At 33.7% G+C, this 15646-nt stretch overlaps 2 protein-coding genes across 2 annotated transcripts; both read right to left on the reverse strand.

Annotated features, from left to right (window-relative positions):
* Nucleotides 1–509: 509 nt before the first annotated feature.
* On the reverse strand, nucleotides 510–8349 carry LOC145091527 (protein SPA1-RELATED 2-like). Its single transcript, XM_079029265.1, has 8 exons — nucleotides 8154–8349; nucleotides 6205–7553; nucleotides 3042–3199; nucleotides 2109–2889; nucleotides 1884–2030; nucleotides 1468–1794; nucleotides 1332–1391; nucleotides 510–1230 (listed from the first exon to the last, which is right to left on the reverse strand). Exons 2-8 carry the CDS (start codon nucleotides 7510–7512, stop codon nucleotides 1039–1041), a joined length of 2973 nt encoding a protein of 990 aa, XP_078885391.1. The 5' UTR covers nucleotides 7513–7553; nucleotides 8154–8349; the 3' UTR covers nucleotides 510–1038.
* A 3661-nt stretch (nucleotides 8350–12010) lies between these two features.
* On the reverse strand, nucleotides 12011–14281 carry LOC145091528 (uncharacterized). Its single transcript, XM_079029266.1, has 3 exons — nucleotides 13508–14281; nucleotides 12521–13064; nucleotides 12011–12398 (listed from the first exon to the last, which is right to left on the reverse strand). Exons 1-3 carry the CDS (start codon nucleotides 14079–14081, stop codon nucleotides 12215–12217), a joined length of 1302 nt encoding a protein of 433 aa, XP_078885392.1. The 5' UTR covers nucleotides 14082–14281; the 3' UTR covers nucleotides 12011–12214.
* Nucleotides 14282–15646: the final 1365 nt, after the last annotated feature.

Genomic DNA, 15646 nt, shown 5'->3' on the forward strand with positions numbered 1-15646 from the left:
CCTTCTTTTACACCATATCTATAAAAATAGTGTAAACTGTAAACATTAAATCCTATCCACCTTATCACATTATATTTAACACCAAAAAAATATCTAGATATATTTTTTCACATGTATCAATATTAGATATATGTTCTTACAATATAAATAAAAAATAAAAAATGAATAAGTTTAAAATTAAAGGACCAATTTGTAATACAAAAACTTTAATATTATATTTGGTGTTAATAAATAATATATGAGTATTTATAAATTGAAGCAACTTACTGTTAACTAAAACTAACCATAATGTTATGTGTATTTAAAGAAAATAAAAAATATATATATTTTTGCCAAAATAACCAACAAGTACGGAATGATAATATACAGAAAACATGAGTTGATTAGCTTCTATTTAAAAAAAAAAAAAAAAAAAAAATTCAGTAATAACTAATAACCAGATTAACAAAAGATCAGATTCCAGGCATAAATATGATTTAGTGAATCATATTCATATTCATATATGATAATTGATAAAAGCAACCGTTGAAATTTCAGCAGCAAACATATGTTAATATATACAACCCACACTTATACTCGACTGCTTATAAAATATTTCACAAACTTGTTTTCATGTTTCCTGCAGTGATCGAAACCAAACTGTTACAAAGAAAATTCAAAAAGAAACCAAGCTCCAACCCTAGCTAGCTTCTCCACAAACTTTTACTTTACAACTGCTGAATGCAATGCCACGTCATCATTGTCCTCTTCGACTCTTGCACTTTGACATGATTGATGTTTAGCAGGTGGAACTAAGATAACTAGAGTCTAGAGTAGTGTGCGAGTATAGATTAGGAAGGGGCAATATTGTAAAATTAATAACACTACGTATACTTATACATGCAGTAAGTAATAGGTGAAGTGAGAGTCAAACTTAGGATTTTGAGATGTACAAGCTACTACCATTACTAAAGTAAGTCAAAATTAATACATATATAGCTTTGAAAAAAAAAAAGTCAAACTCGATTTTTAAGAAGCTCAGCTCAGCTCTGTTAAGAGTTAGACCATCTGCAAGAGTTTGAGGCATCCACTGGAATTTGCAGCAACCACCATTTCTGATTTTTGTCTCCAACAGACGCTTGAAACAAACTGATTGCTTTCATTTTCAGTCTCTTTTCCAGAAATAGGATCAATAGACCCAAACTTGTGGGAAGTGATAGGTATAGGCAACGATCTATAATAAGCAAACACCTACAAATAGTACATACATACATACATCTCACAATTAATTGAAAATTTCAAAAAAATTCAAAATGATAAGAGAAATAGGAGGCATGGGCAACAGATAATACCTCATTAGTTTCTGAACCACATGCAATGTATCCATCAGCAACAGATAACCCAACAAAATTCTGAGTAGACACAAAATCAATAAGAAATGAGAAAATCAGAAAGAATATTATGATTAAGAGAATCAAATGTACATACCTTCTCATTAGTATGGCCTTTAAAGGTCAAGGTGCAACTGGTGGCTGTGGTTGTTGAACAACCAAAACTGGCAGCTTTATTAAGGTCCCAAAGCTTCAAGGTGTTGTCTGTTGATGCAGAAATTAGGGTTCCAGGATCCATAAATTTCACAAAACTAACAGCTCTTTCATGACCAGTCAAAGTACACAAAGGGGTGGAAATATTCCTCAGATCATAACAGTAAGTTCTATAATCAGCAGACCCAAAACACAGCAAATGACTGGAATAAGGCGAAAATTGGACAGAACACACATTTGCTGCACTTCTGATTGTGGTCAGGCTCTTCTTCTACATATATACATATATCAAAAACCACAATCATTTATACATATAAATATATATATATAAGTAACTAAAAGGGTAAAAGGGGTATATACCTCATTAATGCTCCATAATTTCACAGTACAGTCATCACTTCCACTGGCTAACTTCATAGGATCTACCCGAGAAAAGTCAACAGACCATGTCCGCCTTTCATGTTCGATATGATTAGAAATTGCTTCACCAGTTCCGGCGTCCCATATCTGTATTTATTTATTAACATTAACATTAACATATGCTCTAATTTTATAAAAGAATGGTGTAAATTTACTAAATTATACCTTGACTACGCCATCATAGTCTGTTGAAGCTAGATAGTTTCTGATGTAGTTGTTCCAACAAATACAGCTAATCTTTGATTTGTTTGACATTTCAACGGCTGGATAATGAATGTCAACAGAATTATTCACCAGAGATTCAAAATCATAAACTTTTATCTTCTTTGACACTCCAGCAGTTGCAAAATAATCTTCATCACGATCAAACCCAAGTGAGCATATAACATTTCCCATACTACTGAAATCACCATTTCTTAAAATACCCTTCACTTCAAACTTACTATACCGAGCATATTTGCACAAACCATTGAAAAAGATTCCTAAACGGTCTGAAGGCTTGTTGTCTGCAGCTGCTTCCATCTTTTTTGGGTTTGGCCCAATCCCTGTACTGTTTTCCCGACTTGTTAAAACTTCATGTTCTTCCGTATCATAGTCCGGGTTCTTTACGGTGGACCTCACGGAAAAGTAAGCATGTTCAAGATGATTCATATTGGCTATCAACCGTGATCCACCATGGGTAGAGCTAGATTTTAGTTTATGCTGAGCTGGACCTGGAAAGGCCAGTGAATTGTTTGGCTGTCTTGACTTGATCTCTGAAATGTCGGATTCTAAGCACCTGATTTCATCAAGTAGCTTTGTGCCACATTTCTGCTTTTGTTCTTTTAAGGATGCAAGAAAATGCAACATTAAATCTGATTCGGCATCTTCTTGGGTAATGGATGATGACAGCTCTTTTATGGATGATTGTTGTATTCCGCTTACAAGCTGGGATTGTTGGATGTCTCTGATAAGAGGAGAGTTCATGTTTGTTACTTGTTAGGTTAAAAAGAGTTATATATTAGACATATGATCCATGCATTTGTCTGGAAAAAGTCATCATATGTATATATAAACAACATAATTCAGAAAAAAAAAAAAAAAAAAAATTTAAAATACCTAGTTGTTGGGCGCAATGATGGTTCGGGGTGAAGCAGCCAAAGACAAAATCCAGCTTCCTGGGGATTCTCTGACAGGAAAGATGGAGGGAGGATCCTCTGGCGAAGATCCATCATTGCAATATCATGTGCTCTAGCAGATTCAAAAGAACCAAGTAACTGGAAAACAAGAACAAGCTATATAAGTTGCAAGCACTCATCTCTATATATCTATATATCTAAACAAGGTTAAGAAGGATAAGTATTCAAAGTGAAACGTCCAATCCTATCCATGCATGTCTAGTTAGTGGGTAGTTATTTAGTAGTATCAGTGTTTCCATTTCATGTATGAACATACAACCATGCTCTAATACCAGTTTGTGGTGTGAAGAAGCTCAACAACCAAAACTTTAACACTTGTGTGTGTGTGTGTGTGTGTTTTTTGCAAAAGCTCTTCTTGACCTCTTATAAATATGTGTTTATAGAATTGTATAAAAATACCAATTTCAATGAATCTCTTTTCTTGTTTTGTGGCATTGACATTTTATTATATAAAGTAATTTTTCATGTATATGGAAGTTAGGAAATTGCTTGATCAGGTTTAAGATCTACCACAAATCTCATTATTTATTTATTTTTTATTCATGCTTACGAATCAAATTCAAGTTTTAACTAAATATGACAATATTGTTAATTTTTGTTTTGATTAGTGGACTAATTATGATAGATTATATACAATTTAGTGGTGGTTGATACATAAAAAAAATAAACACGTAATTATAACGAGTTTATTTATATTTCAGTTTATTTTAGCAGTCTACAAATGTTAAAAAAAACAGTCTTATTCTTGCAGACTACAGACGTTCACCTCTTCTTCTGCAGATGTGGTTCATAGACTACAAACCTTTTACCTCTTAAGAAACAAACAGCACATCGGTCTACTTGCATTATGTCGTACATGCAAGGACAAGACTTGTGGGAAGTTGTGAATGGGTCATAAACAAGACAACTTGAGGCAGAAGATAACAATGGGATCTTACGTAAGTGGAAAATCAAAGAAGGCAAGGCAATGTTTGTTTTAAAGACAACCATTGAAGATGTACTCGAGCATATCATGGATGTGATGACTCCAAAGGATGCTTGGGATACGTTGTCAACCTAGTTCTCTAAGAAGAAAGATACGAAGTTGCTGCTTCTTGAGAATTAATTCTTATCGGTGTCGTAAAGGAACATGACAATCACTTGGTATTTTCACAAGGTTAAGTCGAAGTGTAAGGAAATTCCAGAGCTTGATCCTCAATCACAAATCAGTGAAACAAGATTGAAAGATGATCATAATTCATGGTCTAAAACCATGAATTGGGATACGTTGTCGGCCTTATTCTCTAAGAAGAACAACTATCCAAAGTTGCCTTGAGAATGAACACTTATCCGTATCTCACATGAACATGACAATCCCGTAGTATTTTCACAACGTTAAGTCCATGTTTAGAGAAATTACCAAGCTTGATCCTTAAACACAAATCAATGAAACAAGAATGAAGAGAAGGATGAGATGGCATTAACGCAAGATACAACAAAAGAAGGAAATGTGGCTGCCTCTCGTAAAGAAGAAGCATGGGACGCAAAAGCTTTGTTCGACCAAGACAAGGATGAGATGGCATTAACGCAACAATCGAGAAATGTCAATGAATTTGAGGTGTGGATTGTAGATGTTCTAATCACATGACCAGAGAGCATGAAAAGCTCCAACACTCTATAAATTACAAAGGAAGTTGGGTGGTGGTGATCTCCGACAACTTCAAACTCAAGATTGCCCAAATTGACAATGTTGTATTTCGTCCGGAAGACAACAAACAATTAAAACTTGAAAATGCATACCATGTCCTAGGTAAGGAAAAAATCTTCTCTTCGTCTCACAATTAGCTTCCACTAGACGCTACATGTTGTTTGGTACATATGATGTTAACATCATGAACTTGTGACTCCATCAAAACGATTATAAAGGGACAAAGAATGGGCTCAATATATGTAATGTCCGCTGAAACGCTTATTAGAGAAGACAAAAAGGAATAGAATGTTGATTTGTGGCACCTTTGCTTAAATTCCTGGTTGTCTCTCAACAAGATAACAATAAGAAGAAACCAACATTGCAAAATGCCCCGTAGGTATTTTATTTTTTTGCCATAGAGGGAGTATTAAATGAAAATAAGTAGAGAGAAGAGTTTATATCTTAACCCCAAATCTAATTTTAGATACCAAAGACGGAATGAACAAAGATGGTAACTCAACTACAAGTCAAGCTGTCAAGCATTCAACTTCAATTAGTTCATGCCGATGTATTTTTTCCAACATGATGAGTCACACGGTCTCTTAGTCTTGATGCGGGAAATAGTCGTAGACGAAGAGGAAGACCAAAACACTCAGGAAACTCAAAAAAAAAAAGAAAAAAAAAACAATCTTTGTTCTTTCCAAAACGTTGTTTATGTCTACATGTAGCTTTTGTTTAGAGAGTTTGTAAAGATTTAAGGAGGCTTAACGCTTATTATCAAGCTCATACATTCTCTACCCCTCGTAGTTTTTAATGAATCATGTTTTTGACTTCATAGGTAGTTACAACTTATACATATGATAATGGCAAGTACAAATTTTGATTAATAAAATAACTTTTCAATAGTTGTAACAACTTAGGAATGACTCTCTCTCTCTCTCTCTACCATATATTGTTTGTTCAATTTATTTATCCCTGAAAACCTCTCTTGTTGTCAGTCTACCTTCGTTTTCATTACTTAATCTGATCATTTGATTAACTTATGACTTTTTATTTTATTTTATTTCTGTCTAAATTTGGTTGTGGTATGATTTATCCTGGTTTATCTTCATTTTTTGGTTATTTTATTCTTGTAATCGTTTTTATTTTCTTTTTGGTTTGCAGAAAAGGCAAATTATGGACTGCATGATTATTTTCCAAGTTAGCACACCACATGTATTATTGTCAGTAATCGTTGCTATATATTCTTTACACCATTTATGAGCAAGATACACTGTAATTTACTCAACCGACAAATTAGGGCACCATCAGCCACATCATTCCCACAAGTTTTAACATTAGTCCGAGTCGACTACAATTAGCAAAGCTTCACCTGAGCAGTATGAAAAAGTAAAGGCGAAAAAGCAATTCATACCTCAAATAGAAGAACACCGAGAGAGTAGACATTTGATGCTGATGTGGCACACATCCCTTTAGGATCCTCTGGACTGGCATACCACTGCTCTTCTAGCGGATCACAACCAAAGTTAGTCACCATTTGTGATGTAGGGGACCCACGCAGCAGATTGTTGGACATGCATTGGATTATATGTGTATTACTTCTTGTAGGGATACTCTCTCCATTAAATCCATATCCAGAATCTTGAGGAAAGCCATTACCAGAAAGCATTGAAAACTGAGGCCACCTCCTGAAAGACTTCTGGTTGTCCACATGCTTTCGTCTTTTTGAGGTTTGGTTAGCACCAAGAACAAGATCATGTTCCAATTGTCTCTTCTCACTTCCATTATTTTCCAAGAGAGGTGAACCCAAGTACAAAACTTGGTTTGATGTCATCAACTTGAAGCATGATGGGCGTAAGGTTTGCAAAGCCACACCTTGAGAATGAGATGAATCCAACAGATCTAGAATCTGTTTGAATATATAAAGGCTCTTGGATTTGTCTACCTTGTTATGACCAGCTTTCAGCCATTCTCTCAGACTCAAACTGTCATGAACATGAGAAACATTAGTTTCTTTAATGGAATCAGGTGCTGACTTGGAATCTATCAAACCAGCATTTGGATGATTCTGACCACGAATATGAGCAAGAAGACCATCACGAGCTGGGCCATTGCAAATGACACCTTTACCCTTCAATGTATTTTTCACAAAATACTGAGAAAACCCCGATTGAGAAAGAATCTTTGTGCGAATCCCACCAGGAGATAACAACATATTGCCTGAAGTTGAAGCAGGCTGTTTGTCTTCACGGAGTGAAAGGTCAATTGTGTCATTTTGATTTTCGATTTGTTGGTTATTGTTCATGAGCTCTGGGAAGATAGTTGAGCCTGAATCTTCCCAAACACCAGTTAATTTCCCTTCAGCTCTTTGATGCAGATGTTGCCATTTGATTTGTGCATTATGCATTTTGCCTTTCATGCTTGAGGCATCTATCTTCAAGTTCCCACTGTCATAACTTTTTACTGTTAATTCTTCAACCATAACCCCGGGATCATTCACACATCGTGGGCTCGTGCATGCATGTGCTGACGTATCAACCCTAGCTACGTTCTTTCCATCCAAAACATCTAAATATAAACCCATTGTGTTCTCCTGAACATTAACATCACCAGGTATAAGCATTTCCTCCATTTCAAGCATATTTGAGCTTCCACGCCTCAAGAACAGTTTGTTATCAATGTCAGTTACTGCAGTCCCTTCATTACCCACTAATTCATCCATTTGCTCAGACCAAACTTCATTAATTGCTGATGACTCTATTCCTACATAGAAATTCAATATCAAATGTCAGGAAATCTAGGTTTCACAAACATAGATCTGGATTTAAAAGGAAAATCATGCATAAAAAAATCAATTGCTAGTAGCAGATTATGTATTCATAAATCTAGGGTTTTAAAAACGATACTTGCTAAGCAGTTTATGGCTCAAAATTTCAACCATAAAGAAGGACATCAAGAGAATGCTTAAATTGCTGTTACCAAAGCAAATAAAACCGAATCCAATTCCCCAAACATATACTTAAATCACAAGAACCCTAACTCAACTCCAGCCACTTTTTTTTCAATTTTTTAATCCCAGCTACTTTTGTATGGTCTTCAATCGTCGAGGATGTCATCAATCAATCTAAAACTCAACTCATCGAAGCTCCTCTACTTGTATATACATACATGGATTGCGCTTAAAAAACGTCCGATAAGAAATCATAATACGAACCTAAACGTCTAAAGATAGTAATCAGAGTCAAAATTAACCTACCAAGTTATACACAAATCCATGAGAATTTGAAAAGCAAAAAAAAAAAAAAAAAAAAAAACACAAAAAGAATCATTGCAGAAAACAAAAAGTATAATGCAATTCAATACCTTTGTCGTCCTAAACAAGAATTCGAGCAAGAACATATCGATTTAGAGAAAACTAGTACAAAAAATCAAGAAATTTTGGAGCCAAGGCTAAAATTAAAACCCTATTGAGAGGTTTTTTTTACAATATTCTTTTAAACAAAGAAATTGCAAGAGATATCTTAAGGGGGAGGTTTTACAGTTTTTCTTCTTATAATATTGTTTGTTTGCAACTTAAAAATCAAAGCCAAAGCTATATGACCATTGACCAGCCATTTCATTATCTGTTGACCAAAATGTTCACTCCTCTTAAGCCTTAACTAACCAAAAAATAGATAAATCCAAAATACCTTTTTTTCTTACTTAAGTACTTATAATACTAGTTTACTACTAATATACCATTATTATATTTGATTGTTTAGTTCAGCTACACAAAATATTTTAAAATGATTTCTTAAAAACTATTATATTTTGACTATAAATTCTTTATAGAGTATTATTTAAGAAATCACTGGGTTTATGAATTAATTTAATGTGATTAAGATTTTATGAATATAAGTTTTTGTATCAATAATATTGTTTTGGAAATGTGATTAACTTTATAGGGTGGGTTATTTCTTAAATCTTCAAAGCATTACAATAACATTCATGTTTGTTTTGATGTTTTAAAAATCACATATATAAAATATAAAAGAGAGGTAATGTAGAAATTCCAAATGATGTATTTTAGTATATAAACTATAGTCATTAATGATAAAGGGTTTATATATATAATATAGTCTTATGATTGAATATGTTCGTTTAACATATAAATATTTATTATATTCGGCTCTTTTTCTAAAAGAATGATTTAACCCTTGGTGAAAAGAATAACAACCATAAATCGGGGAGACATGAATATTATGAATAGAGAGATAACTGAATTAAGATTGGAATAACATAAAAATATCAGATAACATAAAGCTAAAAATATAATAGAATATGATTGAGTGAAAGATAGTAATATAGTATTGAGTTGGTTAGGTTGTGACCAGAGATTTTATGTGGGCTCTGAACCACACACGTAGTCATCAGTATTAAAAAAGACCACCTGGGCCCACTCTACATCCACTTGAATCCAATCACAGCACAAACCATCCCAAAATAGGAAATAATTCAAACAACTTGATCTTTTCATTTTCTGTGCAAATTATTTTATCATTTATAATAATTCCAAATTCAAATTAATCGCGAACATATCTTTGGACCAAAAGCGATTGATAATACAAAACTGATTTAATACTTAGGTTATTATTTCTTGATTAGGAAAATAATTTAATTGAAAACAGAAATTAACGCTCTTCAAGAAGCAGCCAATATAATTAAGGTTTTGACAAGGTTCGAAAATTTTTAGATAACAAAATTACACGAACAACAGAACATGATAAAAAAAAGTACAAATGTTGATGCGTGAAGTACAAGCTAGAACAGCTTGTAACTTGGCGTACGTAGAAGATATCAAGTTTCTGTCTTCTTGTTGAAATGTGCCAAACATAAATGAGAACTTGTGGTGTTGACGTTGCAATTTTGTTTGTCACAAAGTTAAATTTTCAGGATAACAAAGGTAAGGGAGTGTTTCGTTTTTTGGAATCTGCCAAAATCTTAGGTATCGTTTGGCTCACAGAATGTTTTTTTTTAATGTTAGTAACTTTAACTAAAAAGCTAGCTAGATGCTAGCAAACACGAATAATATAGTTCAAAATTACATGACCGGGTTTTTGACCCACGCAATCCAGCTACGGCCGGCCTTAGTATTTTTATAACAAAACCATTTAAACGCAAAAGTTACAATATTATCAAACATGGAAGCTTTTCTATATTGTTGATGCTGGAAAACTATAGCGTTTCTGTAAGACCACAAAAAATGTTGAAAAAATCGATTCCAAGACTTTTGGTTTGAAGTCACCCAAGGACTCCAAATTACACATCCATCTATCCAAAGAATCAATGATGATGACATCCACAAGCAAATACATCAAAGTAGAGAGTTGAGTGCTCTCTTCACCATCCCAAATATCATATCTCCAAGAAAATATTCAATTCTGCATAAACTAAAAGTCTATGACAGCTGCATTTTGATTGTTCGTAAGAGCGAACAATCTACAAAATGGAATCTATCAAAGAATTTGAATATGTGAGGGATTGTAATCAAACTCCATATTTAGTTGCAAGAAATGGAATTGTAATAATGTAAGATGATACAGTTACGCTTCTTCTTTTTTGGCTTAATTTTATTTTATTTTATAACTTATATGTAAAAATCTATTATATAAATTATAAAATTTATAAATGATGGTGGTGGTGGTGGAGGTGACGGACGTGGTGGCATTGGAGGTGGTGGTGGTGGAGGTGGTAGTGGTGGTGGTGGTAGTGATAGAGGTGGTTATGACAGAGTTGGTGACGTTTAAGACGGTAGCGTTTGATATGTAGTCTTAAAAATAAAAAATGGTCATATGGTAATCTTCAATATTTCCATTTGAGAGAGATTTTAATCCCCATATCTTTTAAGGAGGAGGGAGTCGTTCCCTCCCAACCCACCGAACCCACTGCAACATCAATTTTTGTCTCTTCTTTTTCTTAATCTTTCTCAATCCACAACATACGGAAATTGTATCTTTTTAAACCCACTCAATTAAAAAAAAATACAAAACAATCAAATGTAAAATCTTAATTAACAATAGACTTATCGGCGGTACCACTCCCACTTCAACGAATAGGTTGATTGGTTTCACTAACCTAGTTCATCGTCTCTCTACTTTCTCTTTCTTATTTTCTCTTGTACCATGTGTTTTAAAACTTGTACCTTAATTATTTTGTATTTTTTTTTTAATTGAGTGAGTTGAGTGTGTTCAAAAAGATACAATTTCCGTGTATTGTAGGTTGAGAAAAATGAAGGAAAAAAAAAGACAAAAGAGGGAACGACTCCGTCCTCCCTTAAGATCCAAATTTTAAACCAAACATAATAAAATGTGGGAATTAAATTCTCACTTCCTTCTCATTCCAAAAGACCACCTTACGGAATTGGGATTCAATCCCACCCTATAAAGATGTTTTAGTTGAAAATACTGATAAAATTAAATTCCATTAGCGTCAAAAAGGTTTCCTTAAGGGTTTCATTTTTCTATCATTTTGGTAAAAGACATTTGAATTTTAAATTCTTTCCTTGTTAAAAAGACCAAAACACCACTTAAAAACTTTGTAATTATGTTTTATAATTAAGTTTAGTATTTCTTGTTTGTTTAAAATTTTTGGATTTTTTATTTTTATTATTAAACTTAATATGTAACTTATGGTATAGAAAATGCTTCATAGGTTCTTTTTGTGCATGAATAGATTTGGGTTTACTAATATTATACTAGCTTACTTTCAATATAAACAAACAAGAATAAGTAAAAAAAGAAACAATTAAAAACTCAACCATTCTACCATTTGTCATTTTTTACACTTAACAGATTTACAACCCAAACATAAACACATAAAGTCTGTCAATTTAAAAGCCTTTCACAAGAACTAAATGCCCCCAAAGATTTTAAATTTGAATCACACAATATAGATCATAGATGTATCTATAAACAAAGGGAAAAAAAGTTTCATTAGTTCTTGTGTAGCCTATAAGTCAGAATGCACAATGATGGAGCCTCAAAGACTTAATTTGAATCAAAGATGTGCCAAAATGATCATATAATTGTACCACATAATCCACCAAGCATGTGTATTTCCCAAATTGTAGTGATAGTGTGATATGCATACAATATAACTACAATATGTAGGAAAACATGCTAACTAATCTGTTAACTAACATAAGCAAAGACACTATATGAAAATCAAACTTTAAGAGGCAATTTAGTTCAAAAAGTTGAAAACTTTTTTGCAAAGACAAATATACCTCAGATTTCATATTCACATTTCACACCACTCTTAACATATCCTAGTCAGAGTACTATTCTACTTTCAAGATGTTTCCTATAAAATGCTAATAAACTTCACAAAAACTTAAGATTTACAGACAATTCAGGGATTAATTTGTAGAAATCTGGTCTTTTTTCTTAACTTCTGGAAGGAGGGAAGAAAGGGTCATCTTTATTCTTGAATATATTAAAGATCTGAACTGCATACTTTTTAGCAAACACCCTACATTCATCAACATCAGAAGGATTCACTTCTGAAGCTGTTTTTTTCAGCTTTTGTTGTGGGTCCCCGTTGATAAGCAACAGTGCCAGTTGGGTGATTCTAGAAACAAAAAAAAAAAAAAAAAAAAAAAAAAAAGAGGAAACATAATCTTAATTTAGATATACAAGTTTGCCAATTAGGAAATCAAAGTTAAATAGCAACTTAAAGATTCAAGATTGTACCTTGATTTATCAAAAAGTGGAAGAACAGTATGACTTTGTCTATGTAGAGCACAAATGGCATTCATACAGAGCTCATCATCTTTATCAAATTCTTCAACCATCTCAGATTTGAATCTCCATTTTCCTTTTATCATCTTATTTCTAGCAATTATTGATTTGTATGCTCCATCAATGATTTTGGTATTTAGATCAGAAATGGAGGCTGGACTATCCAAGGAAGACATGAGATTTCTTGGCTCAACCCGTGGTGTGATTCCTGATGAATGAGGGGTAGAATGGGGATTTGAAATTATCGGCTGATTATGCAAATGTTGAAGATTTTTCCTTTTTTGAGTTGCGGGTTGAATGTCATCAACAAAATCACTACTATACTTTTTATCTACTTCATTAGAACTCTGTTTTCTTTTCAATGTCGAGTGACACTTTAGATCATCATCATCATCATCATCATCATCATCATCAATCTGTATGATCTCTTGAAGCTTGGGTTCTGTTTTTATCTTGTTGTCCCCCTTTTCAACAAGCAATGGTGGTTTAATATATTCTGTGATACAGAAGTAACAATTAGAAATCCTCCAAATTGGCTGATTTTAGATGCATATTAAGTACACAATCCAAGATTTAAACAAACAATAGAAACCTGTTGTGTATCATTTGACAATTCAAGATAGAAACATATCAAGTAGCATTTTCATATCTAATAAATGTGTTTTGAATGTAGACCAGTTACGTATCATTAGACTAACGATCTCTTCGAATAACAGGAAATGTAATTTGATTCTTATATCATTGGATAATCATATGCTTGTTGAAACTCGCTAAGGAATTTCTTAGGGCTAATCTTTGTTAGATTATGCAAATGCAGCATATCATATTCTGATTACGACTTCAAATCACAATTAATGGTTAAATGACCATTTAAACACCCCTTAAGAATACATTAACATCGTAGATATATCAAATCTATACAGAAGTAAGAATTTATACCAGCAGTAGAATTCTTTTGTTGGCTATTCTCCAGATTGATCGAAGAAGATCCCGCTGAAGTTATCAATTCTTTGGCTGTTTTCTCTAACTTCAAAACCCTATCGTATAAATCCGTCGACTGCTTCTTATAAAACCTAAGCTCAGCCTCTTTCTTCTCATACTCGACATTCAGCTTCCTCAATGCATCAATCTCACTTTGTTTCATTTTCAACTCATCCTCTAACGCAGATTTCGAAACCCTACATTTCTCCGAATTCAAAATCTTAATCTGATCCTTATATTCCAAATTTTCCTTTCTCAATGCGTCAATTTCCTTTTGTTTCTTTTTCATCTCGTCGTTCAGCTTCTGATTTTTTAAAAACAACACATCCTTCTCCTTCTCAAACGCTTTAGCCTTCTTCCTCAACTCATTACACTGCTTCCTCATATGATCCTCACGCTCCACCAATATTTCTTCAACATCTTGAAACTCCGACGCTAAGAAGGATGATCGGAGGAGAGAAATGAGCTCCGCCACCGTCGGAGATGCTGCTGCCGACCCGCATTGCGCCATCAGGTTAGCCTCCGAACTCATTTGGCTAAAGTTTGAGACAATCAAATGGTTGAAATGGGTAGAAATGGTGTAGATTACGAAGAGGGAGGAATGCAAGCAGAGAACCCCTGAAAGAACGTATCTTCTCTGTAAAGGTTGCTTTGGTGAGGGACATGGAAGTTGTACGGTCCCTCAAGTGATACACAATTGTGGAAAAACACTTTTACAAAAAGGTCTCATCATTTTCCAAGACGCTGATTCCTTTTGAAAAAACTTCGAATATTATATAAAGCACAATTGAAAATCTTTTATATACTTGTTGGATGAAAATCTTGGCAAAATATTGCTTTAGACATTTTTTTTTTGTTTGAATTCCAAAACATAGATATAAAAAATTGAATTCTCAGGTATAGATATGGATTCCGTGAGAGTAACCTATTAGGGCTCTGCGGAATTCAATGTAGTTCCATGAAATGACAAAATCGTAAATAAATCTGAATATTTAAAGAAAAAAAAAAACTCAAGATCCAATAATGAACTCATTCCACGGAAGAAGCTCCTAGGAATGGATCTTCAGAAAAAAAAAATCACCTCCAATAATTCTTTTATGTAAAGATTTTCAATTAAAAGACTAGTTTTTTCCACCCTACATTCATTTCTGTAACAACCCGAAATTTTCATTCTGAACAAACCATTTGAAGCCAATAGAAGTATAACAGTTATAGTGAAAACTCAGATTTCAAGTATAAGTTTGGCAGTTTTCAGGATTTTACACTTAAGGAGATATTAGGAGAGTGGATGCATAAGTGTTTTGTGCAACACTGTTATTCCAATACTCTAGGACATTATAATTCGTTTCAGGATTAAAAATATTTCTGCCAAAATATCTCAGGACTATAAATAAAATTTTGAACCAAATTGGTTCATTAGTTGAATTCCAATTAGAGAAAAGCCAAAATTCTCTCTCACGGATCTTCGGGTTTTTATCCCAAATTGTGAGCAACTCTTTCTAGTAGTGTTAGAAAGCTTTAAATGTGTTCATAACATAGATTACATAGCTAAATCATCCGATTTAGGAGTTTACTCCCCAGGGTGTTCTTGGGCGGTAAACTCCCGAAACCAAGCCTAGATTGTCCCCCGTGATTTGTAACTACCTTGGACTTGTATAGGAGTGTGTTAGGGATATGAAATCAACCAAGAATCACCCAAGTTTGGGAGTTCACGGCCCAAGAATATCTTAGGCCGTAAACTCCAAATAACATGCTCAAATGGTGCTTTTAAGGCACCTAAGGCTTAGACTTGAATTTAGACATGTACCCTAAAGTGTTTAAAGCCTAGAAAACATAAGGAATCACAAATGTTAAGGAGTTTACGGCCAAGACAAGTTCTTGGGCCGTAAACCCCTATAAAGGGGTCAAATGACACCCTAACTCCTTCCTTATGCCTAGAACCCAACATAGATCATAACCTTTAAATGTTAGAGACTTGAAAACACCATAAACACCCTCCCAAGGGATTTTACGGCCGTAAACTCCATGGGATATGGTCCCAGGGCCGTAAACTCCTTAAAGGAGTTAATGGGAAGCCCAAACACTTGTTTAAGACTA

Source organism: Lactuca serriola, chromosome 3 (genome assembly GCF_051521515.1).
Source record: "Lactuca serriola cultivar US96UC23 chromosome 3, Lser_US96UC23_V15, whole genome shotgun sequence".
Classification (NCBI taxonomy): domain Eukaryota; kingdom Viridiplantae; phylum Streptophyta; class Magnoliopsida; order Asterales; family Asteraceae; genus Lactuca; species Lactuca serriola.

What these genes read in the sequence shown, in the direction of transcription:
- LOC145091527 (XM_079029265.1), bottom strand. Translation starts at nt 7,512, where the DNA reads ATGGATGAATTAGTGGGTAATGAAGGGACTGCAGTAACTGACATTGAT. An exon ending in TCGGTGTTCTTCTATTTGAG is followed by an intron (nt 3,200 to 6,204) that starts GTATGAATTGCT and finishes CTTGTTTTCCAG; the next exon opens with TTACTTGGTTCTTTTGAATC. An exon ending in AATTATGGAGCATTAATGAG is followed by an intron (nt 1,795 to 1,883) that starts GTATATACCCCT and finishes GTATATATGTAG; the next exon opens with AAGAAGAGCCTGACCACAAT.
- LOC145091528 (XM_079029266.1), bottom strand. Translation starts at nt 14,081, where the DNA reads ATGAGTTCGGAGGCTAACCTGATGGCGCAATGCGGGTCGGCAGCAGCA. An exon ending in ACAAAAGAATTCTACTGCTG is followed by an intron (nt 13,065 to 13,507) that starts GTATAAATTCTT and finishes TCTGTATCACAG; the next exon opens with AATATATTAAACCACCATTG. An exon ending in CCACTTTTTGATAAATCAAG is followed by an intron (nt 12,399 to 12,520) that starts GTACAATCTTGA and finishes TTTTGTTTCTAG; the next exon opens with AATCACCCAACTGGCACTGT.